Raw genomic sequence first — 27,996 nt, 5'->3', positions numbered from 1 at the left:
CGGGGCTGGCGGCGCCTTGGGAGTCCCGGGCGGACGGGCCGGTGGTCGCGGTCATGTCGGCCCAGGGCGACTGTGAGTTTCTGGTGCAGCGAGCCCGGGAACTAGTGCCCCAGGACCTGTGGGCAGCCAAGGCGTGGCTGATCACGGCCCGCAGCCTCTACCCGGCCGACTTCAACATCCAGGTGAGTCAGAGCCAGCGCGTCTGCCCGCGCGGAAGGAGTCGGGCGGCCCCGGAGCCGGGCGCGGCTGCCCCTCCCGCCCCACGCCCCTGCTGCCCTGCTCCGGCTGCGGCCGGCCAGCCTTCTGCCCAGCGCCTGCAGCCTGCATAGGGGGGACCGCACACTAGACTCGGGTCTGGTTGGGCCTACTCCGCACATCATCGCCGCTAGGGCCCGGGCCAATCACGCCTAGTGGCTACTTTTGAGACGTTATCCCACTTGATCCCAGAAGCCCTGCGGAAGGAGTGAGCTCCGAGTCCCAGTCCTGAACTCTGGGCCACCGGGAAGTGTTCTGTGCTCAGGCCCTCCTTTCACTTGGGGGTGTTGTGGGGGAAGGCCGGCCTCTGAGTGATGCTGCAGGTGGGCTGGAACTTGACCCGCTACCGTGGTGGAAGGCGTTGACCCTCGTCTGCCTCCTTTCAGTATGAGATGTACACCATTGAACGGAACGCAGAGAGGACCGCCACTGCGGGGAGGTTGCTGTATGACATGTGAGTTAACTGTTTGGGATCATTCGGGAGCTTTTGTTGATTTCTTCAGATACCAGCGATTCATAGGAGTTGGGGCTCTGCAAGGTCATGTGTGCCCGTGGTACCTAGAACTTCTTAATTGCCAACCCGACTTCTGCAGAGATGACTTTTTATTCTTCCATTTTGATTCCAAAATTTGTACCCAGTGGTTTATTTAAGAAACATATATTCGTTTAAAAACATAGACATGATAGAATGAAATTTGAAATCTCCTAAACCAGATTTGAGTTTTGTGTGTATCTATAAATCAATTTGCAAACATATAAATTCATTGGGGGGGGGGGAGGCTTACAGAAGTGAGTCCATTGTGCTCTTCCTCTGAAGCTTGCTTTCATCAGCCACCGTTATGGACCCCTCTATGTCTGGGATATAGTGATGGATGTCATTCTTGATGCCAGTATAGCACTTCTTAGCCTTTCTTTTTCTCGGTGCACATTTTCCTATTGTTTTAAACTGTGTTTGGAATATCAGTAAGTCTGTATCTGTACTTTGATATTTCTGTTTTGTAGCCAAGGGATTTGTGCATTTTGTCATCCATCAAATTACTCTGTAAAAAAGATATCCTAAATGTCTGTTTCCACAAATGATATATAGTTCTGCCAGTTTTTCACACTCTCCAGTCCGTATATGGTCATCCTTATCCACCACCACCCCTCTTTTTTTCTCTTGAGCAGGAATCTCACTTTATTGGGAAGGGTGGTTCTGAACTCAGACTCCCCTGCTCCTCCTGCCTTAGAGGCCTTCGTAGCTGGGACAAAGGTTATACCACCACACCTGGCATGTATCATGGGAAAAACAACATCATACTACATTGCTTCTTAAGTTTGAGCTCCTCTTACTACAAGGCAATATCAAGTATCCCTGCAACTGTTCTCTTTGGCTGTCTGTGGCCTGTGATTTCCCTTTGTCTTTTTTTTTTTTTTTTTTTTTTTGATACAGTATCACTTTTTCTGATATTAAACAGTTTAGAAAGAAGGGTGTATCCTGACTCAGGGTTTAAGGATACAGTCCCTCTTAGGGGGAAGCCGTGGCAGCAGGAGCTACAGGTAGGTCACAATGTGTATGCAAAAGATGAATGAGTGATGGCTCTCAGCTGCCTTGTTTCTCCTTCTGAGAGGAGGTCTCATGTCTGTGATTGCAAACATTCACAGCCATATGTGGTTGATGGAGTACAGGGATGGAACCTGGGGCTTTGTGCACGATAAGCAAGCAGTCTACCAACTGAGCTACATGTCAAGCCCCTTGTTTACAAAAACTTCTAAAGACTTTAATGAGTATTCTCAATTTTTTATAACTAATGTGTTTATTTTGCTTTATTCTGACATATAAACATTCACCTAAAGAAAAATGGTTTTCTCTAAATCCTAGTATTCTTACCCTTTTCAATCTGACATCTTACTGTAATGCATTCTTTTTAAAAACAGGTTTGTGAATTTCCCAGACCAGCCAGTAGTATGGAGAGAAATCAGTATCATAACATCAGCATTGAGGAATGATTCACAGGATAAGCAAACCCAATTTTTGAGGAGTAAGTACAGTAGCAGTCTAATAGTTTATAAATAACCACATCTGAACCATCTTCTCTGTCAGAGACATCTCAGTCACACCTGTCATAGTAGGACCTACATTATGTTATATACAAGGCAGTGAAAGTCCACAGTGACGTCAGATGGTCCCTACAGCAAATGGGATGGCAGTCTGTCAGTGACATCAGGAGATGAGTGTATTTTGAACACATTTTACAATAACCAGAAAACATCTATAGATAAACCGGATCTTCACACAATAGGAGGGTGTATTGTTTGCTATAGCCAAAGACTCCTAAGTCTAGATAATTAGCAAGCAAATGGTTTTGACCATTTCTGCTTAAGCAAGTTGATACCTTTGTCTCTAAGGCGATGAAGCACACAGGTCATTCCTGCCCCCAGGATCATCAGGCTCCGAATGTCTCATGATTATTCAGGAAACACCTCGTGCCAAATACTCTGGAGTTCCAAAGGTCTGCTAGTTTGCAGGTGACTGCTGAGTGTTTGCAGTGTTATGTGTGGAAAATGCCTCACTTAACCACGTTCAGGTCAGCATTCTCTTTGTGAAACAAAAAACAGAAAGCACTTCACAGGTGAAATGTTGTTTACAGGCTTGTTTGAAACGCTTCCGGGTCGGGTCCAGTGTGAAATGCTACTGAAGGTGACAGAACAATGCTTCAACACGCTGGAACGGTCAGAGATGCTGTTGTTGCTCCTGAGGCGCTTCCCTGAGACGGTGGTGCAGCATGGGGTACGGTTGGTTCTTCCCCTTCAAGGCTACAGGTGCCAATCAGTTGGTCCCTCGGCACGCTCCACGCATTTCTAGGTGACATAGTCGGCCTAAGGGATGTCCCCTAGATGTTGACAGCAGTGTTCGCAAACTTTATGACTGTCTGCTGGGGTCCGTTGGCAGTAAGTGTTGTCAGTTCTGCATATCTTGACAGGGTAAAGTTGACTTCCAGTTTCTTAGAAAACTCTCCAGCTCTCATTTGTGCGCTCCCTCACTGTGGTGCTGGAGTTTTATAGACATTTCTCTTACCCCTTTTTAACTTTGGTAGTTCAGGGGAGAATGAGCCAGAGTGGACAGGTAGTCGGGTTGGTGAGCTGGATCCTCTGGGCAGTGTTGTTGACGTATTCTGATGTTTCTAGTCTTTAAAGTAGAATTGCTTGTTTCCCTGAGAAGTCCATGTGACAAGCAGAGAGTACTGTTTCTTCCCGTAATTCTGAGATCTGACACTGCACATTAAGTGACTTCTGTGTGGATACAGGTTGGCCTCGGGGAGGCGCTGCTGGAAGCTGAGACCATTGAGGAACAAGACTCCCCTGTTAACTGCTTTCGAAAGCTATTTGGTAAGAAATGTATTTCATAGTATTTCTTTGGGGTAAGTAGAGTACCTGGGATTGTGATTTCAGGGGAAAGGTCACATACATACAAAGGAGTTCTTCAGAGCTTGAGGTTTAATCCTGCGTTTATTTTTCTCAAGCGGCAGAGCGTTGTAAACAACCCTTGATTGTGTGTTATTTAGCATGCAATACTTCTGATAGGATGTAGATAGCATATGTGTATATCTGAAGCAGAGTCTCCTGAGCCTCCTCCTCGGACAGTCGCCCTCCATGATGTCAGGTCCATGGGCATGTTCCTCTGCCTCCCTCCGCTGCTGTCCTTTGGATAGCTGGTTTAGACAGTTGGGCCTCAAGTGATTTCCCCCGTATATTTCAGATGCTGCACTCAGTGAACTGGAATGCAAATTAGTTTCTGTCAGAACCCCACTGCAGACAACCTGATCAGTTTGTTTTCTCCTTTCAACAGTTTGCGATGTCCTTCCTCTAATAATAAACAACCATGATGTTCGTTTGCCTGCCAATTTGTTATATAAATACTTGAACAAAGCAGCTGAATTTTACATCAACTATGTCACTCGGTCCACACAGTTGGAAAATCAGCATCAAGGTAATTGGAGCAGCCTACAACCCTGCTCAGACTGGCTTTGCTAAAATAATCCAGAAGTCCCTTGTTGTGCCAGTTGTCCTTCTCTGAATGTGTTGACAGTTCGACTGACATAGTGCAGTTGCTAAACACCACACAGGTACCTCAAACGTCGCCCTGCCATAGCTCAGGAGCCAGTTCCGGCTTTGACTAGCCACCAGCTGCAAGTCCTTGAGCAAAGCAAGCACGTGCCATGCATGTCGCACATGTGCTGTTAGCGATTGGACTGTATGGACATCGTGGGTGTACCAAGCTGGCTGGCATAGCTCTCTCCTTAAGTCTTCGGAATGGCCTGTTGCCCTGTGGTACAGCGCAGCCAGGGTACTGTGCTGAATGCTGTGCTGAGTGATACAACAGCTCGTGTTTATATCAGCACTCCTGCTCAGAGAGGATGTACGGGAAAGAACACCGTACAGGACAGACTATGCCCCTGTGTGTGGCCCTTCCGGTGTTAGAGCTTACAAGACTGGAAGGCGAGTGGGTGACGAGTTCAGGGAAGAGAAGCCTCGATACACTGCGTGTGCCTCTGCATGTATAGGTCTACACAACATTTATTAAAAGTTTTGTCTTTACTAGGAAATTACTACTGTAACTGTAAACTTCTTGAATTAAAAAACTTTTGACTCCTTTTAACACTTAAACACATTTTTAAACTGGAAAAAATAGTTTGTATCTTTATAACTTTTTGCTAGAATTTTTTTTTTTTTCATGTTTTAAACTTTTTGGTTGGAGTGAGGGGAATATTGGGAGAGGGTGGGAAGGGAAATGATATATTTTAATTAAAATTTTAAGAATTAAAGAAAAAAAAGCTTTCTGGTACCCACAGACACACACATACACACACATACAAAAGGAAGGATCTGCTCATGCTGTGCACCTCAGTAACCAGCCCTGATTTTTTGAAAAAAGCAACAGAGGCCGGAGTGTACCATAATCTGCCCCTGACCTGTCTACCACCCCCAGGCCCCAGCTTTACCGCAGTAGCACTGGCTCAATCTGCCTGAAGGCGCTGCCTGGGCTCCTTGCAGGAACCTGTCACTTTTTGAGGACTGTGCCCTTGGTTCTTCACTGGTTTTTTTCCCAGTTTTCCCACTAAGCATTCATCATGCTGTGCTCTAATCAGGACCTTTGGGCAGCAGTGTTTGTTTCTAGACTTTTGGGGAGCCCATTGAGATACAGAGGCATCTGCTGGCCTTCCCTGTCAACTGTCCTGGGTTCTTCTGCAGTTTCATCTCTCTTGCCTCTTCTGTAGCTTTTTGCTCCTGAGAGGTCGGAGCTGTGCAGTTTCAGCGTGACCTTATAGACTCCAGTTTGTGTAAATGGTCACATTGCCGAGGGGATCACTTTTAGGGCACTATGTAACTGATGTGTCAGTACTTCTCCTTTGAGTGAAGATTTAGATGTCTGTCTTCGCTATCTGGTGTCACATAAATAAGTAGTAATAATTGTAGCTTGTAAGAATATATATATATATATATATATATATATATATATATATATATATATGATGTTTATATTATATATGTCATATTTATATATATAATATATGTTTATTATATATATTATATATTTATATACTTATGAGCTTTTTCTTCTATTGTGATGTATTAGGGTCAGTTCTTTTGTCTTTTGAATGAATAGGCAGATCTTTTCTGTCAAATACTACATAAATAAGTAGTGGTAATAATTGTAAGTTGCTTTTTTTTTTTTTTTTTCACATCTCAGGTGCACAAGATACTTCCGATTTAATGTCTCCGAGCAAACGTAGCTCTCAGAAGTACGTAATAGAAGGACTGACTGAGAAATCATCGCAGATTGTAGACCCTTGGGAGAGATTGTTTAAGATTCTGAATGTTGTTGGGATGAGATGCGAATGGCAGATGGATAAAGGAAGACGGTAATGAATAGTTTATTTTCAGAATTGCTTATCAAATCTTTCGGTTGTGTCATCTCAGAATCCTTGTAGAAAACAAAACCATTTTTTTTTTAATCAGTATCATGCATAGATACACTTCTTTGGGGGGAAACTGTAACTTTCACCATTTATGCAAGAGAAAAGGGTAGTTTTTCCTCTTGTCCACAGATTCCTAATTGAAGGGTAGACTCCTAAATGCTATTTAAGTGGGGCTTTGGTGATTGCTGTATGGTGTAAGGAGAGGAACCAGTCTGAAGCTGGGCAGGTGTGATGGCTGCCCGTAATGCCAGCACTAGGGAGGGAGAGACAATTCCTGGGGTAAACTGCGCACTGGACAGCTTGAAAATTGGCTTGTTCTGGGTTCATTAGGAGCTCTTTTCTCGGTAAACAAAGTGGAAAGTAATTGCGAAAGACTGTTGATCTCAGCTTCAGGTCTTCCCATGCCCACGTGTTTGCTGGACTCTGGAACCACCCTTACACTGCTCCACACAAGCATACACAGCACGCCAAACAGTGAAACAGTGCTAAGCGTAGTGTGCACACCATTAATCCTAGAGCTGCGGAAGCAAGGCCAACATCTACAGAGTAAGTTTCAGGACAGCCCTGGCTTCACAGAGAAACCCAGTCTCAAAAAATAATAATAAAAAATAATAATAGTAATGAATTTTAAAAGAGGTGATGTTGAGAGCTTGATTTAGTCATCCAGAGAGAAGAGAAGTTACCTTGACATGCTTCTGTCATGAGGTTGTCTTTGTCCATAGCAGCAGATAGAAAGGGAAATTTATCACTCATGCAAACAATAAAAAGTAACTTTAATGTGAATAAACATGTCTCAGAAGACGTTCAAGTTTCTACCACAGTGATGAAAGATAAGAAGTAATAGCTAACAGTGAACTGTTGATAGGAATGTAAATTTGTCAGCTGTTATGCAAAATCCACAAACTGACAGATCTACCTTTATGAGCCAGCTGATCCAAAGGAACTAACTTAGCACATCAAAGAGACATCTGCATATTCATGTTTGTTACTATATGTTCACAGTAGCTATGATACGGAACCAATCCAGATGCCCATACATAGATAAAAAAAATGTGCATGTGTGATACAGCCATGTTATGATATTATTCAGTCATAGAGCATCATATTATGTCATTTTTGGCAAAGTGGATGGGCCTAAATGACATAAGAGAATGAGACACAGACAGATTCACCGTGTTCCCTAGTAACTGCCCTGTGGAATAGTGATTGTATGTGCCTGGGAATGGTGGTGAGAGGGAATCAGGGAAACATTTGCTGACACTATCAAATATAGTTATTAAAGAAAAATGACTGTTCCACAGAACAGAAAGCACACAGTAATTCACAATAACTTAGCTTGTGTGTGGTGACGAGGATTGAACCGAGTTCTTGCTGTTGCTAGGCAAGTTCTCCACTGCTGATCTGGAGCCACAGCCCTGGAATAGCTTATTATAGATTTAATTTAAGTGATTTGAATAGAGGGACTTGAAGTTTCCAAAGTAATGATATGAAGGCAGAAACCTAATTACCCTAGGGCCAGGCCTGGTGCCACATGCCTTTAATCCTAGCACTCAAGAGGCAGAGCAGGTAGATCTCTATGAGTTCAAGGGCTGGCCCACCTACGTAGTGAATTCCAAACCAGCCGGGACAGTATAGTAAATCCTGTCTCAAAAAAAGAAAATGACCCTGGTTTGATCTGTATATGGTCCACTGTATGTGTATTAAGATGGTACACTGGGCAGTTTGTGAATGTGTGTGTGTGTGTGTGTGTGTGTGTGTGTGTGTGTGTGTGTGTGTACTTACATATAATTCTTTTTTAATGTTTGAGGTAGAAATGTTAATTACCCTGATTTGATTAGATACTGTATTAGATTATCACAACATATCACATGAATTTGTACAGTTAAAATAATTTTTGAAGGGGCTGGAGAGATGGCCCAGCAGTTAAGAGCACTGGCTGCTTTTCCAGAGGACCAGGGTTCAATTCCCAGCACCCACATGGCGCCTTCAGGGGATCTGACACCCTCACACAGATATGCCTGCAGGCAAAATACTAATGTGCATAAAACAAAAATAATGTAAAACATTTTAAAGCTTCATTTTACTTAAAACCACCAGCATTATATGCCCGGTACCTGGAGCTGCCTCTGGTAAGTGGCGCTTCCCCTGGAGCTTTGCCTTCGCCAACAGGCAGTGAAGTGAATTTTGTCCCCTGTCCCTCAGAGGCTGCGGTGAAATACTGCACCGGATGAAGGAGCTCTGCAGATACATGAGCAGCTTTGACAGCGAAGCTCACGCCAACTACAAAAACCAGGTGCTCTACTCCACCGTGCTGGTGTTCTTCAAGAGCGCCTTCCAGTACGTCAGCAGCATACAGCCGTCTCTCTTCCAAGGTCAGCCACATGTTCGTGTAAAAAACCTAAAATACTGGCTTAGTGCAGGTAGGAAGGAGACAGTGTTTTACAGTGTTCCACTTTCACCATCGTGCGAGATTAAAAAGTTGTAGGGTACTGCCAGCACACTTTGTCGTTGACACTTTAATTTGGTTTAGAGTGACAAGTTTTTATGTAAGTATTTTTCACTAGGCATTCCTGCATTAAGGCCTGTAGAGGTCATATAAAACTAAGGTATACCGATTCCTGTGTTTGAAAAGGAACTCAGCACCTTGGAGGGTGAGAAGGCAGGATCAGGAGTTTAAGGACAGCCTTGCTTACATAAGCCTCTCTCTCAAAAACTCAAAATACAAATCAGAAAAAAAAAAAAACACCAAAAAAACCTGGAAACGTAGATTTTATTAAGACAGCACAATAGATAAAGATTTAAATAAACTACATATTATATACATTGCATGTTGACTTAACAGTTTTTCATATATTCTGTTTTTGCTTGGAGTGTGTAATTACGATATGCATGTAATGTTCATGATCATTTTATACTCTGTGGTCCTTGTTTAAACACTTACAGATGCATAAGAGCAAATGCAAAGAAGGAACCATCATTCATTTTCAACACTGAAAGAGCAGCTTTATAAAGAATTCAGTATAGATTCATGGCCTGTTTGTGTGTATGCTCTTGTTTACATAGTCAGGGTCACACTGGCCATGGTTTTCATAAGCTTTATTTTCATGTGGCGCTTGATCTACTTCCTGCTCACATTCGCTGCTTTTTTTCTTACTTCAGTCCTAATGTTCATGTGTCCTCCTTTCCATAGGTCCTAATGCCCCAAGCCAGGTCCCACTGGTTCTTCTGGAAGATGTAGCCAATGTGTATGGTGATATTGAGATTGATCGAAATAAACACATACACAAGAAGAGGAAGCTGGCTGAGGGAAGAGAAAAGACCATGGTAACTCTTTGTGCTTGATTGCTAACAGGTTGTGTGTGTCATTTGCCAGAGATGAATCCTTGTAAAATGTGATTTTGGAGGTAAAATAATGTGACTTAATAAATGATAGTATAATTAAGTATAAGTTAGGTGCCTTCAGGAGAGGCAGGTCAAGGAACTGCTTCACTGTGTTTTGACTAATTGGTATTGGTTAAATTTGTAAAGCCACCAGGGACTGGTGGCTGCTGGACTGAGATGCTGTGCTAAATGTTGGCCTCAGGATGGAAGGGGCAACCTGGTCAGCCTCACAGAATACCGGAAGAAGCTGACCTCGTGGCGCTTCTGCTTTTAGGCACACGCATATGTGTTCCTTTCAGTCATGACTATTGCATCGGAGCTTCCTCTCAGAGCCTCAAGCCCAGATGTATTCCAAGCTGTATTTCTTAAACTTTTGCAAGCTGTTTGGAATGTCATATACTGTCTCCCCGAAAACGGGGGTTCTTTCCTAAGTGTCTGACCTAATGTGGAAGCAGAACTTGTCTTTCATAGGTTGCAACACTACTGAACTCACCATTTGTGATAGTAAATAGGGTCTTAGTTCATCACTACTTACTATGGGACAGAACTCGGATAGACTTTGTGAAGACTGTGTGTGTGTGTGTGTGTGTGAGAGAGAGAGAGAGAGAGAGAGAGAGAGAGAGATCCCTGAGTGGACAAGGGTAGGATGGACTACCCAGGTTCAGGACAGCTTTCGGACACTGAGGGCAGGGAGGAAGGAGTCATCTGGGACTGAAGAGATGGCACAGTCAGTTCCCAACATCCATATCAGGTGAATCCCAACCATCTGTAACTCTGGTGCCCGCAGGGAAGATCACCATTCTGGCTTCTGCGAGCACATACCCGCATGAGGAGACATGCACATATACATAGTTAAAGTAATGACGATACATGTTTGTTTTTAAAGAAAGGAGGCACACAAAGAAGAACCGATGTATGTGAGGTCAGCTGGGGACGAAATGCTTCACCGAAACCTCCATACGTACCTTAGTGGCGTCAGTGGAGTAAAAGCCAGGGACCATTTAACTGGGGCTGTTGACATGGTAAAGTGTTTGGGTAGAATAACTGGCCGAAGATTCTTTGACAGCATGAAGTTCAGGAACTCATTTCACCTTGACTGTCTTGGCAGTATATCTAGCCGTGCCCAATGACATTTGTGACAGTGGCTTTCTCTGCAGCTCTCTTGCTTCTGTATGGCACGGAATGAAGAGTAGTAGAAATCTTTAAAACTAGAGAGTATTCCTGAGTAGATGCAAATTCTAGGCTCACACCTCAGCAGCGGAGGCCCTGGGCATGTGTGTGCAGAACAGAGGGGACACTCAGGCAGCTGTTTCTGTGTCTTAGCAGACGCCAGCTTCAGATTACTCTGCTGTGTGACAGACTGTTGTAAGAAACCCAGTTAATTAATGTCACATACGAAGGAAATGAAAAACTGTAGCAAGTGCCACTTATACACTCTCTCTCAGTGGAAGAATCTATTTTGATTTGACTTTGATTAAAATGATGTGTTTTGAACTTAGAAGACTTTCTCATCAAAGCCAATAAACTTAATTTTAAAGGTAGAACTTGACTGAATGAGAATGTCAAGATGAAAGTCATATTATTTATCATCAGAAATCAATATCAAGTTAGAACAGCCGTGCACGTAAATATCCGTTGATATAAAAGCCAGGGAAGACAGCATTCAGAACAATGGCTAAATAATGTTTCAGCCTGAGATTGCACATGTCACTTTCAGTGAATCGCGCTCTTGTCCCACAAGCAGAGTTCAGACGATGAAGAGTGTTCAGCAAAAGGAAGAAATCGGCACATTGTTGTCAGCAAAGCTGAACTCAGCAACTCCATTGAAGTGCTGGAGAGCTTCAAGCTGGCCCGGGAGAGCTGGGAGCTGCTCTATTCCCAGGAATTCCTTGACAAAGGTGGGCGTGTGCTCCTCACTGACACCATTTAATCTCTCATATAAAACCACACTCTGAATGGCCACTGTGGTGGTTGAAATGTCAGCTCTCGTATAGCTAGTTGAACCAGGGCTAGCCATCCACTCATTTTAGAGGATTCGTTCTTGATCAGGAAGCCTGTTTCAAGTACTGTTGAAATAACCATTCATTTCTGACTCCTACCAGACCATGTATTACCATCAGGGTTGCGGTGGAGTGGGAAGGACGGTTTTTGGTCCTATCCCTGTGTTTGTATTGCTTTCTTCTGCTTCTTGCTCTATTTCTCTTCTCCCTCAAACTACCTGTGCTCAGCAATGCAGAAGGCAATGTGGGTTTTGTCTGCCATCAGCTCTGCTGCCTTGGAATAAGGCACTATGGAGTTCTGCCTTGGAATAAGGCACTATGGAGTTCTACCTGCTATGTAGACCAGGCTGGCAGAGATCCTCCTGAGACTGAGTTTGCTAACCAATCAGTTTTGCTTTCCTGTGAAATCAGGGCCCATTAATTTCCTGTTAGGCATGTGTGAACATGTCAACATGTGTCCCTGGGCTTCCTATCCCAAGCCAGCCAGCTTCTTGTCAGATGTGTCCTATTATATTATATGTGTCCTATTATATTTTCTATATTTTCTATAGCCATAGCTTCCTTTGTTATATTTATTGTTGTAGATATGTATGTGACTATTTTGGAAGAAATTTTCATTAGTCATAAATCAACCTTTAAAAAAAAAAGATAAATGGGCAGCTGGGACTACATAAGACAAAGTCTTAAAAAAAAAACAAAATTCATGGGGCAATGCATGGAGGTATATTTCTTGGGATGTAATATATGCTTACAAATGTTGGTATATGAAAATCCTTCTTGTGGGTTGTGAGATGGCTCAATGAGTAAGTCACTTGCCAACTGCCTGATGACCTGGGACCTGCATGGTGAAAGGAAAGGGCAGCTCTTGCCGGTTGTGTTCCAGCATCCACATCTGCGCCATGGAGCACATGCATACCTAAAATAAGTAAGCCATGAAGAAAGTAATCCTTGCATCTCTGAAGTAAGTGTCCCTGGCTTAACTGCCTGCCAGAGATTCTACAGCATTGGTCAAAGTCCATCTCTTATTAGTTTGTGTGTTTTTTCCCCTTTTTTGCTTCAGTGTTTATCAGTTTGGGGTAAATTTGCTTTTGAATTCTCACACAGAATTTACAAGAATTTGTTTGGCTTGGAAGACAGATACCTGGCTGTGGCTAAGAATCTTTCTCACAGATATGATCATCTACCAGGTACAGTGACTGTCTGTAGGGTGGGATTGCTACAAGCTAGTCTTAGCACAAGAGGTGAGCTGTGAGTCCTTGGGGCTTGGCCACATCTTGGAGTATTTCATGGTTGTGAGATTATAGTCCATTTTCATCTCCAGTGTCTCAAAGTGGCACCTTCTTGGTGATTGTCAGTGTGTCCAGTCGTGTCCCTGCTCTTGGCTGTGTGGAGAAGCAAGACCCACACACCACATGTATCTCTTCCTTCATGCACATACATACTTCTCAGTTGTCTTAATATTTTCTCCATTTTAAATACCATACAGAATATTAGGTTACCTTATGGCGTTGGCATATAATTTGCTTTTGTTGATCTTCTACTGTTACCCTGCCCCCTTTGTGCCCTTTCCACCTCTAGTAGCCTCATTCTCTGTCATAGTAAAATTTCTATTACCCTCCCTCAACTCTTCTTTTTTTCCCCTCGTTTGTGGTCCCAGTTCTAGTCTCATGACCTCTACCTACACTCATAACCACATGTAAACTTTCAAAGCTCGAATCTCTATATGAAAGTGCATGTAGTGTTTGTCTGTCTGAATAGGGGTTACTGAAAAAAATCAGTATTTTTGCTTCAGTAGAAGATGGCATTCATGAGCCCTTCTTCTCTCTGCTCTGCTGTCATCAAGTCTGCCACACTGTTCTGTGGCCACCAGAATGGGAGAGTAGACGCTTGCCACCAAGATGCTGACATGGACAGCTTGCTGCTTTTCACAAGAAGTAGTGAGCTGGTTCTATAGAAAGGGTGTATCTAAAATGTGCTTCATCAGAGATTCTGTGCTAGTTTGTGAATACGTGTGTGTGCATTAATGCACTCTTGTAGAGACCAGAGGACACCTTGGGTATTATTGTTCCTCGGGAAATGTCCATCTTGATTTTTCAGACAAAATCTTTTCTGGCCTAGGGCTTAGCAAGCACCTGTCTCTCCCTCCTGAGTGCAGACAACCATGCTCAATTTTTTCACTTGGGTTCTGGGTTGCTCTCGGGTCCCCATGCTTATGCTGTAAACAAACACTTTACTGGCTGAGATATCCTGTAGCCCAGTGATGGCTTTATTTACCCTAAGACTTCAGAAACTCTTTGTACAGTTGGTCCTCCATATCATAGGTTAAACACCTGCAGATCAATCCACTGTGGATAATTCTGAAGAGCAAACTGTGGCTCTACCGATGTGCAGACTTTAGCCCTTATTTCAGAGTGTAGCATTTGCTCACTGATGATGATGGCAGGTTTATAAGACGATGTGTATATAGGTTACATGCAAACGCCTTAGTGTCTTATATTAGGGGCTTGAGCATATCTTCATGTCCTTTGGGTTCCTGGAGCCAGTCTCCTGAGGATCCCCAGGGATGGCTGCTTCTAAACTTTATCTAGCATTAATTTTATTCTCTTGCTAAGTCCCCCTCTGCTCCAGAGATGCTCATGTAAGAGCCTTCCATATGTTTGCTACTTCTTGCTTAATAAACTTGTGGGCACGGGCATAAGTGCCTCTATTTTAATGTCAGTGCTTTTTGCCTTTATGTCTTTTCAAGGGGCAATATAAGAAGGCAATAGCCAGTCTGCATCACTTAGCGGCGCTCCAAGGGTCCCTTTCTCAGCCACAGATCACAGGACAGGGGACTCTGGAACACCAGAGGGCGCTCATCCAGCTGGCGACATGTCACTTCGCCCTGGGGGAGTACAGAGTGAGTACTGGGAGGCTCACATGGCGTTCTTGAAGGCTCTGTGGTGCTCTGGGATGTCTCTTCTCCTTGAGTTTGACCTTGCCACTCAGATTTGTTACTTAATTTGCTGCTGAAAATCACAGTGATCTTCTTTTACATGCTGTTTTTATAGTGTAACTTCCTTGAAATTAGTCTTCAGTATTATTTGTTTTTTCTTCTCTTTTTTGACATAAGGTATCATGTATCCCAGACTGTCTTTGAACTTGCTGCGTAGTTTAGAGGTAGGCAATATATATATGCTTATTAGTATATACAAATTCAGGGTGTTTTTTTAACAGTGAAGAACAGATTAGTGTTCCCTCGGTTTCACAGACTTAATCTCTGTGCTCACTGTTGAGCGCTCAGCGGTGGTCACAGGAGGACAAACCTGCATGCCCACTGCCTGCTTCTTTGCTGTCACGTTTGCAGTCACACTTATGGTTTCAATTTAGTGCTTCAGGTAAGTACCTGTGGTCTTGTCTTCTCAGATGACATGTGAGAAAGTCCTGGATCTGATGTGCTACATGGTGCTACCCATCCAAGATGGAGGGAAATCACAGGAGGAGCCCTCCAAAGTAAAGCCCAAGTTTAGAAAAGGTACAGTGAAGTCTTGTTTGTCAGCATAGTTCCTAGTGAAAGCACACCACTGGGTACTGTGGAGAGCTAAGGTTTTCCCTCACTGTAAATCTGTGTCTTTTCCAAAGCCTGGGCCCCTCTTCATGAGTCTGTTATCCCTGAAGAACAGCTTTGCTGTGTTGCATCGCATGAGGAGCTGAAGAGACTAATGGGTGTGCTCCTCTGCTTGTCACCATCCATGTTCCTGTGGGACCATTTGGAACTTTACCTGATTCCACATCATTTGAATAAAAAAAATAGCTAATAATCTCAATTCCCACCTAAGAAGTTAGAAATAGATACGCAAGTTAAAGAAAATAGAAGAGGGAAATAGTTATTAAAGCAGAGTCAACAAAATAGAGAAAAATCAGAGGTCATTTCTGTGAAAAGATGCATAAAATTGATAAAACCCTAACAAGCTTAATCTAGAAGGTGGTGGTTACAGTTACCAATATCTGGGGTCAGATGGTAGGGGAGGAGAGCTCCCCTTTCTGAGGACTAGGGGAGGGGGAAAGAAGGACGGAGGGAGAGAGGGAGAATGGGAGGGTAGAACTGGAAGGAGATGAGGGAAGAGCCTACAATCAGGATGTAAAGTAAATAAATTATAAAAAATAAATTGAAAAATAAAATAAACAAATTATCATGAATGAAAAGACATTACTACAGCAAATCCTGGGTACATCAAAAGGACAATAAGAGAATAAGCTATTAGCGACTTTATGCCAAGAAATTAAAAAAAAAAAAAAACTAACTTAGATGTAGTAGGAACTTTATGCCAAGAAATTTAAAAAAAAAAAAAACAAAAACAACTTAGATGTAATGGGAACTTTATGCCCAGAAATTTTTAAAAATTAACTTAGAAAGTTCTTGATAAGCACAACTTACAAAAAAAAAAAAAAGATATAAATAGAAAAAAATCTCTTATTGTAGCAAAAGGAAATTAAATTTAGATGTTGAAAAAAAAACTACACAAAGAAAATGTCAGGTCCAAATGCTTTCACTGGTGAGTTTTATAAAGAACGTAAGGAGAAATGGCACTAAAAGTCCTTTCACAGAGTAGGACATAATGTTCCAGACTCATTTTTTCCTTAAGGCCAGCCCGACTTATACACGGCGAACTTACAGGCAATAGCTTTTCAGTAAGTGTGCACTACAGACCAGTCTCTGTTATGCATAGATACAGATGCCAGGTGTAATGGACTAACAGATTAGATGAGCAGCAGGAAGGGTGAGTCAGGACCAGTGCCCTAGAAACACGGAGAAGGCCTAGCAGACACAGCGGTGTGATTCCCCTCTTACCAGATGGTGGGAGCACAGGCACAATTGTCATTATTCATAAAAAGCTTCATACTAATTTGGGATCTTAAACAATTTTAGCAAAGTAGGCAGAGAAGAAAACTTCTCTGGTATCATCTTAAGCTGTAAAATATTGAATGCTTCCTTTCAATGGGGAGGTATGTTCTCAGCACAGAAGTTCACCAGGCAGGAAGCCCATCCCATCAGAAAACAAGAATAAAGGCATAAAATGTAAAGATTTTCCAGCTTTGCATGATGGCACACACCTTTAATCCCAGTACTCAAGAGTCAGAGACAGGTAGGGCTCTGTGAGTTTGAGGCCAGCCTGGGCTACCTAGGAAGTTCCAGGCCAGCCAAGGTTAAAATCTGATCTTAATTCAAAAAATAAATAAATCAAAAGACTCTCCACAGATATGACTTTCATAATTCATGATCACACATTTGTTTATGTAGAAAAGCTAGGGATCTCCTGAAAACTACTAACTAAAATTAATAAGTAACATTTCTAAAACATTTCAATGCAATTAAATTTGTGCATGCTGGTAAGTGCTTAGAAAATGAAAATGTTTGATTATAGTTTATAGTGACCTCAAAAAACACCAGGTATTTCAGTTGAAGTTAGGGGTTGATGAGAGATACACAGATCTTCCACAATGATTATTCCGAAACGTTTCTGAGAGAAAGGAAAAATGGCCTTTGACGTTATGCCACATGGTTGCTCATGCGAAGACTTGGTCCTGTTAAAATGCTATTTTTCCCCCAAATGTGTTTGTAGATTCACTGTGATCCCAACCAAGACCCCAGCAGGCAACTTCTTAAAAATAAAATTTGACAAACTGAGTGTAGACTTTGAAATTTTGTATATATGAAAGTACAGTCCAGAATAGCTGATCTCAAGATGTAATATGTAACTATAATTAGTAAGGCAGGAAAGGCAAAATACAGACATAGGAATAGAGCATCAAGAAGTCAACCAACACAGATAGGTCAGAAGAAGTGAAGGCGCCAAAGTAACTGAGTGAGGAGAGAGGGGCCTCTTGGCACGCAGGGTAGAACAAGTTACTTGGAATATATTTGAAACAGTCCATCCCTCTGACCATCACTAAGCAGGTGTCTCTGGAACAGAAACATGTCTGGATGGTAGCCCTGGCTCAGCCCATATCAAGGCTGATTGTAAAGCTGTAACAGTTGAGGAAGTGTAGCATTGACATAGGTGTTGAATAATGGAACCAAACAGAAAGCTGAGGATCAGCTTATATGACAGTTCAGTGGGTGTAAAAGGCAGAAGATGAGACACACACACCACACCACCCCCCCTGCCTTCAGGCTACACAAAGATATTTTCAGTTTTAAATTTTACATGTGAATTAGAATTTACAAATGTTTAAAAGAAATTAGGAAAGAAAACCTTCATGCCTTCTAACTAGAGAAGGACTAAAATGTGGTCAGATTAAACTTAAAAATTCTACCAGGAGACTGGTCAGAATGAGAAGGTAAGCCATAGACTGACAAAGAATGTGTGGCAACTAAAGTCAATAAAAATTTTGCATCTAGAAGTTTCAGAAAGATCCTTCAGACCAACAGTAAAACAGCTAACCAGCCTGTCTGAGGAGAGGAAGTAAAGTATGAGCAGTAGGTCAACAGAAACAACTCTAAATGGACACGAACTGAAAAGGTGCCCATCCTGTCAGTGACATGAGCAATTGAGGCTGATATGGTGAAGCACTGTTGTGTATAGACCAGACTACAAAAGGCATGACTGTTGAGCACCAGTCCTGAGAGGCCGAAGGAGCATGCCATCCCTGTGCTCCACAAAGTGAGTAAACACGGAGGAGTCAGCATTGCCAGGATGAGAGCCTCACCACCTGCCTCTGTTCCTCATCCCCTAACCATTTCCTTAGATCAGTGTTTTCAAAACTTGATTCTTTGCCTACTGGGTCATGAGTTCCTTTTTGATGGAATGGAATATTCTTGCACTTTGAGTATAAAGGATAAATACTGAAAAAAAATATTTCTTGCTACAGCTTGCCTCTGAGTGGAGGAAGATTTAAGATATGAAGAACACAGGCCATAATGGAAAGCATTGAGATCTTGGTTTGAAAGTCATTGCTTAATTTTTCCTTCAAGTACACATGAAGCCATGTGTAAATGTGATTGATCAAACATTGGGTTTAATAGTGAAAGCTTAGAAATCCTATGAACCAGTTGTGGTGTTCATAACCATATGACTCCCTTGTATATATGTTTGGACCATCCAATAACCCTGGAAATTCCTTGGCTGGCACTCCGTATGCTGTTGACAAACCTGAGACACAGAAGGTGGAATACAAAAGTCAATTTGTACATGTTCTGTCACCATTGACCTAGTAGACTGGAAACATGCCAGACATTTCTTTATGTTGTTTGTGAATATAACCAGATGTGGCAAAAGCATGCAGACTGCCTAGAAGTGACAGCCACCATACTCAGAATTATGTCTGTCCCTGACACAGGAGAAAAGAATGACATCAAGACAGTATAAGAAGCTTCTATTGGTTTTCTGATAATTTGTTAAAATCTTTGAAAATTAAAGCTTTTATTTTATAAAGTAAAATTATCCAGGTGTTAGCCTTGTATATAATTGAGAGACCAGGGCCTCTCAAATGAGAGAGTGGCCCAGTGGTTACGAGTACTCGGTGTCCTTGCAGATGACCTGGCTTAGGTGCCCAGCTCCTACGTGGCAGCGTATAATCATGTGTAACTCCGGCTAATCATGTGTAACTCCGGCTCCAGGGGATCCAACACCCTCACTGACCTCCACAGGCACTGCACACTTGTGGCACACATACACATATGTAGGCTAAATATTTATGCCACACAGAGAAACGGAGTGACAACCACATTGGGTTTGTGCCATTCTCCCTACATAATATATATATATATATATATATATATATATATATATATATATATATATATGAAATATATTATAAGAATTATTTGATAGAGTAGGAAAGACATTTGAGAAATGAAATCAAGACACCAAAAATGAATGTCACCTTCACAAAGTGTGATTGTTTTCTGCGGCGTCACGAATTCTGAGAGTGTTATCTCGTTGGGGAAGGGTGTGGAACATTTGTCAAGGCAGTTGTCTTTCATGGTAACCTGCACTAACAGTCTGGCCTTGTGTTAGGTTTGGATCTGAAGCTTCTGCCCTGTACCAGTAAGGCTATTATGCCATACTGCCTGCACTTGATGCTCGCATGCTTTAAGGTGAGCTTAACGTGGGATTAGCAGGAAGCGCACTTCCTTTGAAATATGTCCTGATGAACTGGCATGAAGTAAGAGCTTTGTTCACACTGCTTTGTACCTTTAAATCAACAGTACGGCAGGCAAATTCCCTTGCCCACTGTGGTTGGTATGCAGTGAAATTGGTTTGATGCTGTGTATGTCAGAATGTATTAGCTACAGAAGAAGGCAGTATAAATATTGTGGTCACCGATGTATGAAGAGCTAATTCTTTTAGACATGAGGATCAGCACCAGCAAAGACTAGTAGCCCTGGGAAGCTTCAGAGGCTCTTGAAGCCACCACAACCCCTGGCTGCAAGGAATAGAGCCTTGGGGCTGGGGATATAGCCATTTCAGTGGCTTGTGTGCAAAAGGCAACAGCAGTGGTTATTGCTTTATACAATAGTTCCACACTAACCTAAGCACTAGAGCTCTTGGGACCAAGCAGTGTGATTTAATGCAGCTCTCCCTTTCACGCCAAACCTTTGGCCTTTTCTGTAGCCCATACTTTATTGCTTGATGTCTTTCTTCTTCCCTGCACCATCGTCTCAAGCCCTTCAGTGATGGCTTCCTGCCCATCTTTCCACTTAGGGTTGTTTCTTAAAAGATACCTCCAAGGTTGAAGAGTGCTTGCCCAGAACCCGCAAACTCTAGTTTCAATTCCTGGTACTGCATAAACTGGGCACAGTGTATATACCTATAATCCCAGTACTTTGGAGGTGGAGGAAGGAAGAATATCAGATCAGGAATGTCCTCAGCTATCTAACAAATGCAGGGCCAACCTATGATACATGAAACCCTGTCTCAAATAAATAGGACAAGAAGAACAACAACAAAATTCCCATTCTCTTCACTGTCTAGGACTACTCAACCTTCTCTATCTCTGAACCTCAAAATCAAAAACTCCCAGTTCACCTGTTCATGTCCAGCTTTGGTCAAAAGACTTGTCAGCCCACTGTGCACAACCCTCAGGGGGAACCCGGGGCTTCTTAAGAATCCAGCCTTCTTAGAAGGATGTCGAGACAGCAGTTTTGTTGTCTTAATAATAATGGTTTATAGTGTATACTGACATATGGTGCCCCCTTTTAAGAAGTGATATTTGGTATGACCTAGGCTTTCTGGATTTATTTTTTCTGTCTGAAACTTTGTCTTGCAGCTGAGAGCTTTTACAGATAACAGAGATGACATGGCACTGGGCCATGTGATTGTACTGCTCCAACAGGAGTGGCCACGAGGAGAAAACCTTTTCCTGAAAGCCATCAGTAAGATTTGCCAGCAAGGAAATTTCCAGTATGAGAACTTCTTCAGCTATGTTACAAGTATCCTTTCTCTGGACTAAGCACAATCGCTCCTGAGTGTTTCACACAAGGGCATCATACAATATGAACCATTCTCAGAAGAGATACTGCTTTTACTCCTTGTGGGGAAAGAAGAGTGAGGGATAGAAATGGAGCTTGAAGAGTCAAGTGAAGAGTCAAGTGAAGTTTCAAAGATATCATTCAAGGAATCAGGAATGTTGATGATTCTTCATTCACTTCTAGCTGACTTCCAGAAAGGCAGTCAAGATACCTATACTTAGAATGGCCTATATGAGTTCTTGCCAACAACAGTTGGTTTCTTGCTAGCAATAGTTGGTTTAGCGTAGACTATGGCTTTTGTAGCATAGACCTTGGTCTTTATCTATGGGAAAAAAATGTCTCCTGTGGCCTCTTCTGGGACAGAGGCTGCCCCTGGGAGTAGTTGATTGCACTGGGCCTGCTCCAGCAAAGCTGCCAGAGGTTATGCTAATGAGGCAGAGTTGCTTTGTGAGGTGCGCAGTTCTTAACGTCTCATGTTTGTAAAGGAAAAGACAGCCTTGAACTGAGGGTACACCCCGTTTGGTTGCTTTCATTTCTTTGCTTCTAATATATATTCTCTCAACTTGCAGGACACTATATATGTCCCCATGCTCGCCCGAGCAGCCGCTTTTGGTATTTTTTAAAGATAAATGAAAGTTACATAACTTTTCCCCAGAAGAATGCATCATATTACATTTTATACAAAATTCTCTGGGTTCTCAGATATTTCCTTTCTTGAAGCATCTAAAAGATGTGGTCTGCTGGGTCTTCTTGTAAATTTATATTCTGTCAGCCAGACCCTCCCTCCCCATTCTTAACCATCTCTTCGATTTCTTACTAAGAAATTGCTCTGCGGCCATGTAGAATCTGTTTGATTATCCCTGGAAAAGCCCTTTGCTGATGCTTTTCAGTTTGATGGGTCTGGAGTGTGAGCTCATGCACTCCATACACACTATGGCCCAGCCTGGTGGACCTTGTACAACAAGTTTGGTTAATGCAAAAATCAACTCTGGTTCAAGAACTGACTAGGGTTGTTAGTAGGAGGGTGATGAGCAGGTTCTTTATCTGTGGAGAGCTGTTTTCTCACCTGGGAGAACAGGACAGTGTGTTACCTGTCGGTTGACCTGAATGTGCCCCACAGACATTGATATGCTGGAGGAATTTGCTTATTTACGAACCCAGGAAGGAGGGAAGATTCATCTGGAATTACTCCCAAATCAAGGAATGCTGATCAAGTAAGCAAATGATCTTTTGTTATTCGAAGCTGAGTTCTCACCTTTCATGTGCTGGCATGACTTATTTGTAAATTTCTGTACCTTTCAGAAATTTAATGGAAAGGAATCCAAACCTGGGTCTTTGTTTTTGAGGGTCCACTTGATCCTGGGTGTCTCTTAAAGACATGCATTTCTTAGCTACATTTTGGGGATGGGGGATGTTGCTTAAATTGGGATATTTTTGTTACTTTTGAAATTTTTTTATTAGACAGAAATTTCTATATGCCATTTCCTTTCCAAAGTTTAGTATTTATTTCTGACAGACATGAAGTGACTTTAATTTAAAGCAGCCATGCTTAACATTGTACTGGATTAGGAGGGGGAATCCTCAGCTCTTATTTATAAACTATGTCTTAAGCCTTTTTGAGCTTCCTTGTCGCTTTTGTACTGCAAAGTGATTTAGCTGGTTCTAGTGCCCCTAAAACACACCTGCCCCCAAAATGATGGTGGAAGTGCTCTGTCCCAGGTGTGCCCCTGAGCCCCTAGTCCATTCCAGACACCCGGCTTGGCTCCGAGGAAAACACAAAGTTAGTGAGCGTTGGTAATTTTAAATGGCTCATAAACCTTGCTCTGTCCTCAGTCCTCATTGCAGTTTGGCTGACAGACTCTCTACGGCAAGCACCATGTGCGGTCTGCTTATTCCTTCTTCACTTCCTGCATACTCAGGGCCTGTAAATTAGAGTCAGGTACACAAGGCTCTGAACCCAGAGCAGGAGAAATGCATTGCTGAGACTAGAAACCTCCTCCTTCATCCCTCAGTTTTGGCAGAAGCAAGTTTTTTAGTTATTGGAAACAAAAGTCCTTACTTTGCTCTGCCTTTGTAGATCTTAGGGGCATTGGAGGAGAGAGGTAAGAAATGCTTATGTTGGATTTTTGTAACTCAGGAATTTGGCCCATAGTGAGCATTTCTTCCTTATCATGTCTCAGCAAGAGGACGGCCCGGCAGAATCTATCCTGAAGAACAGAAAGAAGACTGGGAAATCCCCTTCTCACTTTATAAATGATGCATGTTTTAAACATTTCCAGTCAAGAACTAAGGTGATGTTTAGGAGCATATGAGGTCCTTTGCAAATTAGATTGCTAGTCAGGATGCCCTAGACACTCTCCTCTTCCTTTCTCCATTGACTGTTTTGATTATGAAACAAAGTCATGGGGCATTTAGCTGCAGGTTCCAAGCATTGTTAGCTATATGGAAACCCAGGTAACCTATTTTCTGTAGGGACTTCTAGGTTCTGAAATTGATTATACAAGCTTTTCGTTAACAGAGCTTTTTAGTTCATCGAAAGCCCCCCATTCAAATTGTCATACAATAGATGGCCTTAGAGCCAAACTCTCCCTGCAGAGGGATTGGTCTGCAGATGATTACCGCATGACTTAGAGAGTGTCTGTGGCAGTGTGAAGGGATGAATTGACAGTCCTCAACAGTTGAACTCAGGCCTCACTATGCTGGGCCTTTCTCCTTTGCCTGTATTTGCTTGGTGTGAACAGTATTAAACTGCAAATAATCCCTAGCATTTGGATTTAAAGTGAGGACATATCAGGTATCAAGATAATGTCACTGGACAAGGTTGCTTGTCCAAGAAGGCATCCATCCTGCTTTCCAAGGCTTTCCCACCTTGATCAACCTAACCATACTTTCCTTGAGCTTTCTATAGAAGACAAGCCTCCTAAAAGCCCATGGTTGATGAGGAAAAAGGACTAGGGATTATTAACTAGTGATCTGTCCTTGTAGGAATGTTCTCTGTGAGGGTCTCAACATGAATTTGAAATCTGTATTTCAGATAATCTATACCTAAATGACACCGAGAAACTGCATAAGACAGAGCTTTGACTGACTGAGGTGTGATTAGACTCTTGAATAAAACTATCTATATTCCTTTTCCCTTTGGGTCCAAACAAATTCTCTGAAGCCATTGCAGACCTTTTGGGTGGTCCCTCGAGATGAGTGGCAGAGATGTTGTGAGCAGTGTACCTCTCCTCCCCTTGGGGTAAGGTTGTGAGTCCGTCCTAGTTGTAGCATCTCGGATGCAAGCAGGTACAGTACAAACACCAGGCACCTGGTGCCAGGCCACAAGGAGACATAAAGTTCTTCATTTGTTGTATAGATATGTGCTGATGTGTGTTAAATTAGAGAAATGTTCTATGCTGATGTTCACAGTATAATAGTTGTATTAGACTGGATCAGAATCGAAAAAGATACTCTCTGGGATGATTACCAGCTAATGTGCTAAATCTTTATTACAGAATTCTGCAAAACCACTGGTTCCAGCCTTCTTTTTCCCTCCCAAATCTCAAACTCACCCTTTCTTTAACGAAAACATTGCCAACCGTTCTGAGTCCTCTTTAAAGGGCCTCTCAGTTCCGGGCTTCAGTTCCGCCAGAGGTGGCTAGCCAGCGTCTCCAGGTGTATTTCTGGGACTGGCGTGGGCATGAGAAGAGTGAGTGAAGGAGGCTGAATTTTGAGTCAGACTTCTCAGATGCTAGCCCTCCCCACTACCGTGTCACCTCCCCCTTCCTCACTGATGCCTCTTTACTCCAAATCACAAGTGGGCAGAGCTCTGGGACCAGCAGCCAAGATGCCTCTAGACTGGCACCAGCAGCGGGTGCGGTGGGACCCTCAGCTTCTCCCAGCCCCCTTGAAGACACACCTCGGCCAGGGGCTTGTGGAGGTGATAGTTTCTGTACAGTCCGCTTCCAGTCTGTGTATCTACTCTGGAGTGTTGTTTTTGCAGTGCAGGCTGAGCTGGTGTGGGTGTTTGAATGCTGCTGTTTGCTGTTTTTTAAAGGCCTTCTAGCCCTCCCATGGGGTTACTGCAGCAGGAATTCTTACCTGTGCTTCAGCCCAGCATACAGACTGCTGACAGGTACCAAGTGGAAAAACACCTGCTCATAGTGTGCTGTTTGTCAACATGTTTTCCCGCCCATGGTTTTCAGCTCTTTGTCCCTCGGTGCTCTTTTTCATGCTTTATTTATTTGTTTTTAATTTGTTCTGCATTCCTTGGCAAACCATCTGGTTGTAAATATTGTAACATTTTTAATTTTTCTCCATGAGTTGCCAGTGTGTTTGTGTTGAATTTGAAAATCATTATGGATCTGGGAGGGGAAACAAAAGTTTGATAAAACTGTATTAGACTAAGTGACTATTAGAGGAAGTGCTAAACTGATCTCTTTTCTTGGGTCATGAATATGATGTTGACATACATTTACCACAGTAAACTTTTTATGTGGGTTTCCATGTTAATGATCAGGACTGTTTTGCTCTAAACAGATATTCACACAGTCTTTCCCTGCCTTAAGCAGGCCGCCTTGTTTCAGACTGTACCTTTCTGAACTGGCAATATTTAATAAGCTAAAATGATGCTGAGTTTATTTAGCTAGATTCTCCTGTTGTTAAACCGTAAGACCTAACTGCAGTCCTGTGCCGCTTACCAGCAGGGACTCACCTGTCATGCACTGTACTGCTGCATGGACATCATAGGGTGCAGTTATTCAAACCTGAGCTGCGTACCCAGACTACAGGGGTACACTATAGTCAATGCAGCCCTTCATTGAGTGTGGCGCGAGACTGCCATTGACATCAGCCAAACATGCATAGAGGCTCTGATGCAGATATGATTGAGTTGTGCTGCTGTTGCCACACATTTGTGGACACAATCCCACTGGACCATGTCAAGCAGAGTAGCAGTTATTTGTGTCTTTAGTAGTACTAGGGGAGAGAGTTTGTCCTTTGACATATGACCTGTACATGCATGTAATTCAGACTTGGTCCAGTTTTGGGTTGCAGCCTAGGGATCCAGATTAGATTAGACAGCATAAAGCAGTGTGCATCTGTCTGCCCAGCGGGCCCCAGACTCAACCCTCAGAGACACCCAGCTGAGTCAACCAGCTTGACCTGACGTGTCCATGCAGAACTGTTCCCTTGTGGCCCTGCTGTCTTCCTTCCCTTTAACGCGGCTGTGGGCTGTTGCACAGTGTCCTGTTTTCACGAGTCTAAACACAACATCTTTCACTGTTGCACTGTGGGGTTGTGACTCCTTCTCACTTTCTATGTAACAGTGTGTTTTAGAAGCAGAAGCATTTAGCATGATAGCCACAGCCTCAGTTTTATCACTACCTGAAACCGTGTGACTTGGAGAGAGTTAGGGATGAGGTAGGGAACAGAGGTGGCTTTTGTTTGTCTAAAGCTGTCACATTACCAAACTAGCCGCCCAAATTCCTCTGTTTGTGGTTGAGTCCACTGAGTTTTGCTGGACTTTTCTTTTCCTATGTTCATTTGTTGTCCTCACTTTCTGGGATTCTGTTTGTCCTTTCCCGTCCTAACGCACGGCTCTTGGGGCACAGTTAGACACCTCTTGGCTTTTGCTCCCACTAACCTACCCACAGACGAGCAAGCACCTGGACAGCTCTTCATAGAACCTCATAGGCAGTGATTGTACCTTTCCAACCTGTGACACGGTTCTGTCTCAGGGCCCCAGGGTCCCTGCCTTTTCTACAACAGTCTGGATGGACACAGCACTCAAAGGGGGATCTACCCTGGCCTGGCTCCTTGGGAATAGGCCTGCATTCAGGACCCCAGCAGCTCTGCAGGAGCCTGAGCTTTGCTGGGCCTACCAGCCAAGGAGGGCCTGCCAGAGAGCTCAGGGAGCTCCTTGGTGACTAGACATGCTGGGTTCTTCTTCCCACTCCTGTCTCTCTGGGGTCTGTGGCCAGGTTTGCACAGCGAGGCCAGTGAGGGTGGATGTAAAGCACCCCAAGGCACTGCACTGTATGAGCTTCAGAAGCTCCGAGGAGAAGCAGGTGACATTGCATTGACCATTTGGCTGTGTAAAATGACCCAGTCTAGGGCAGGAAAAATGTCTGCCTAGTATTGAGCCTGAGAAGAATGGACAAGAGTGGTTACCTGGTTGCAGCTTTTCGTTTTAAATTTGTTTTAAATGTGTGACTATACTTAGCTATGAGGCAGGTGATTCCTACCCAGGTTACACTAAGCCTTGGTGCTGTTTCTGACCGTGGTCTCCTTCTGTTTCCCTGTCGCTGACCTCAGGCACCACACCGTCACTCGAGGCATCACCAAAGGCGTGAAGGAGGACTTCCGCCTGGCCATGGAACGCCAGGTCTCCCGCTGTGGTGAGAACCTGATGGTGGTGCTGCATCGCTTCTGCATTAATGAGAAGATCTTGCTCCTTCAGACCCTGACCTGACAGACCTCTGGGCCACCAGCAGCTCAGCTCTGTGACTGGAGAAGTCACAGCTATAATGAGTGCTGCCATACCAGGGCTGATGAAGAAACACCAGGTCCTAACTCCCTTGGTTGCTTAAAAGTCAATCTCAAGAGTGTGGGAAGTTATTTCTATTTTTAAGAATTCAGGTTTTTTAATTTGTATAAAACAAGTCAGTCCATTTTGTAAATAAAAATCCTAAAATATGAAGTGTAAAAAAACCTTATTTTTAGTTTCAAGTAGGGTCTTTTATTTTTCTAAGCATGCAGTAAAAGTTCAACACAATTGAATGAAAGAATGAGTTTTATTATATACTTTCATGATGGAATATGTCGTCCATGACCTGAGGTGTGTGTTCACTGATACACTTCGGTAAGTATTGTACATCAAGATAACATTTGACCTTTCATTTTATGCAAAATTGAACTTGAGCTTGTCCTTTTCCCGCTGAGAGTATCAGAAAAGCTGGGACAA

The 27,996-nt window shown here is 43.0% G+C and overlaps 1 protein-coding gene across 8 annotated transcripts; it reads left to right on the top strand.

The window, feature by feature from the left end:
- Positions 1–27,748, top strand: Ints10 (integrator complex subunit 10). Of its 8 annotated transcripts, none has more exons than XM_055618708.1 (19): positions 1–182; positions 642–709; positions 2,173–2,276; positions 2,886–3,025; positions 3,543–3,624; positions 4,085–4,225; positions 5,987–6,158; positions 8,418–8,587; positions 9,406–9,539; positions 11,341–11,494; positions 12,701–12,783; positions 14,343–14,495; positions 15,002–15,110; positions 19,597–19,676; positions 20,849–21,011; positions 22,171–22,264; positions 24,214–24,291; positions 25,090–25,167; positions 27,348–27,748. In XM_055618708.1, exons 1-19 carry the CDS (start codon positions 54–56, stop codon positions 27,502–27,504), a joined length of 2,289 nt encoding a protein of 762 aa, XP_055474683.1. In that variant the 5' UTR covers positions 1–53; the 3' UTR covers positions 27,505–27,748. The 8 variants fall into 8 exon arrangements, with proteins under 8 accessions (XP_055474683.1, XP_055474682.1, XP_055474687.1 ...); XM_055618707.1 differs by having other exon boundaries at positions 11,338–11,494; XM_055618712.1 differs by lacking the exon at positions 24,214–24,291.
- The last annotated feature ends 248 nt before the right edge of the window (positions 27,749–27,996 follow it).

The sequence above is a fragment of the Psammomys obesus genome, unplaced genomic scaffold, assembly GCF_907164565.1.
Source record: "Psammomys obesus unplaced genomic scaffold, mPsaObe1.curated_primary_1811, whole genome shotgun sequence".
NCBI classification, from domain to species: domain Eukaryota; kingdom Metazoa; phylum Chordata; class Mammalia; order Rodentia; family Muridae; genus Psammomys; species Psammomys obesus.
The sequence above is the reverse complement of the archived record's forward strand: the minus strand, read 5'-3'. Positions and strand labels throughout refer to the sequence as shown.

Coding starts and splice junctions, on each gene's coding strand:
- Ints10 (XM_055618707.1), top strand. CDS start 54: ATGTCGGCCCAGGGCGACTGTGAGTTTCTGGTGCAGCGAGCCCGGGAA. Junction 183..641: donor CGGCCGACTTCAACATCCAG/GTGAGTCAGAGC, acceptor GCCTCCTTTCAG/TATGAGATGTACACCATTGA. Junction 6,159..8,417: donor CAGATGGATAAAGGAAGACG/GTAATGAATAGT, acceptor CCTGTCCCTCAG/AGGCTGCGGTGAAATACTGC.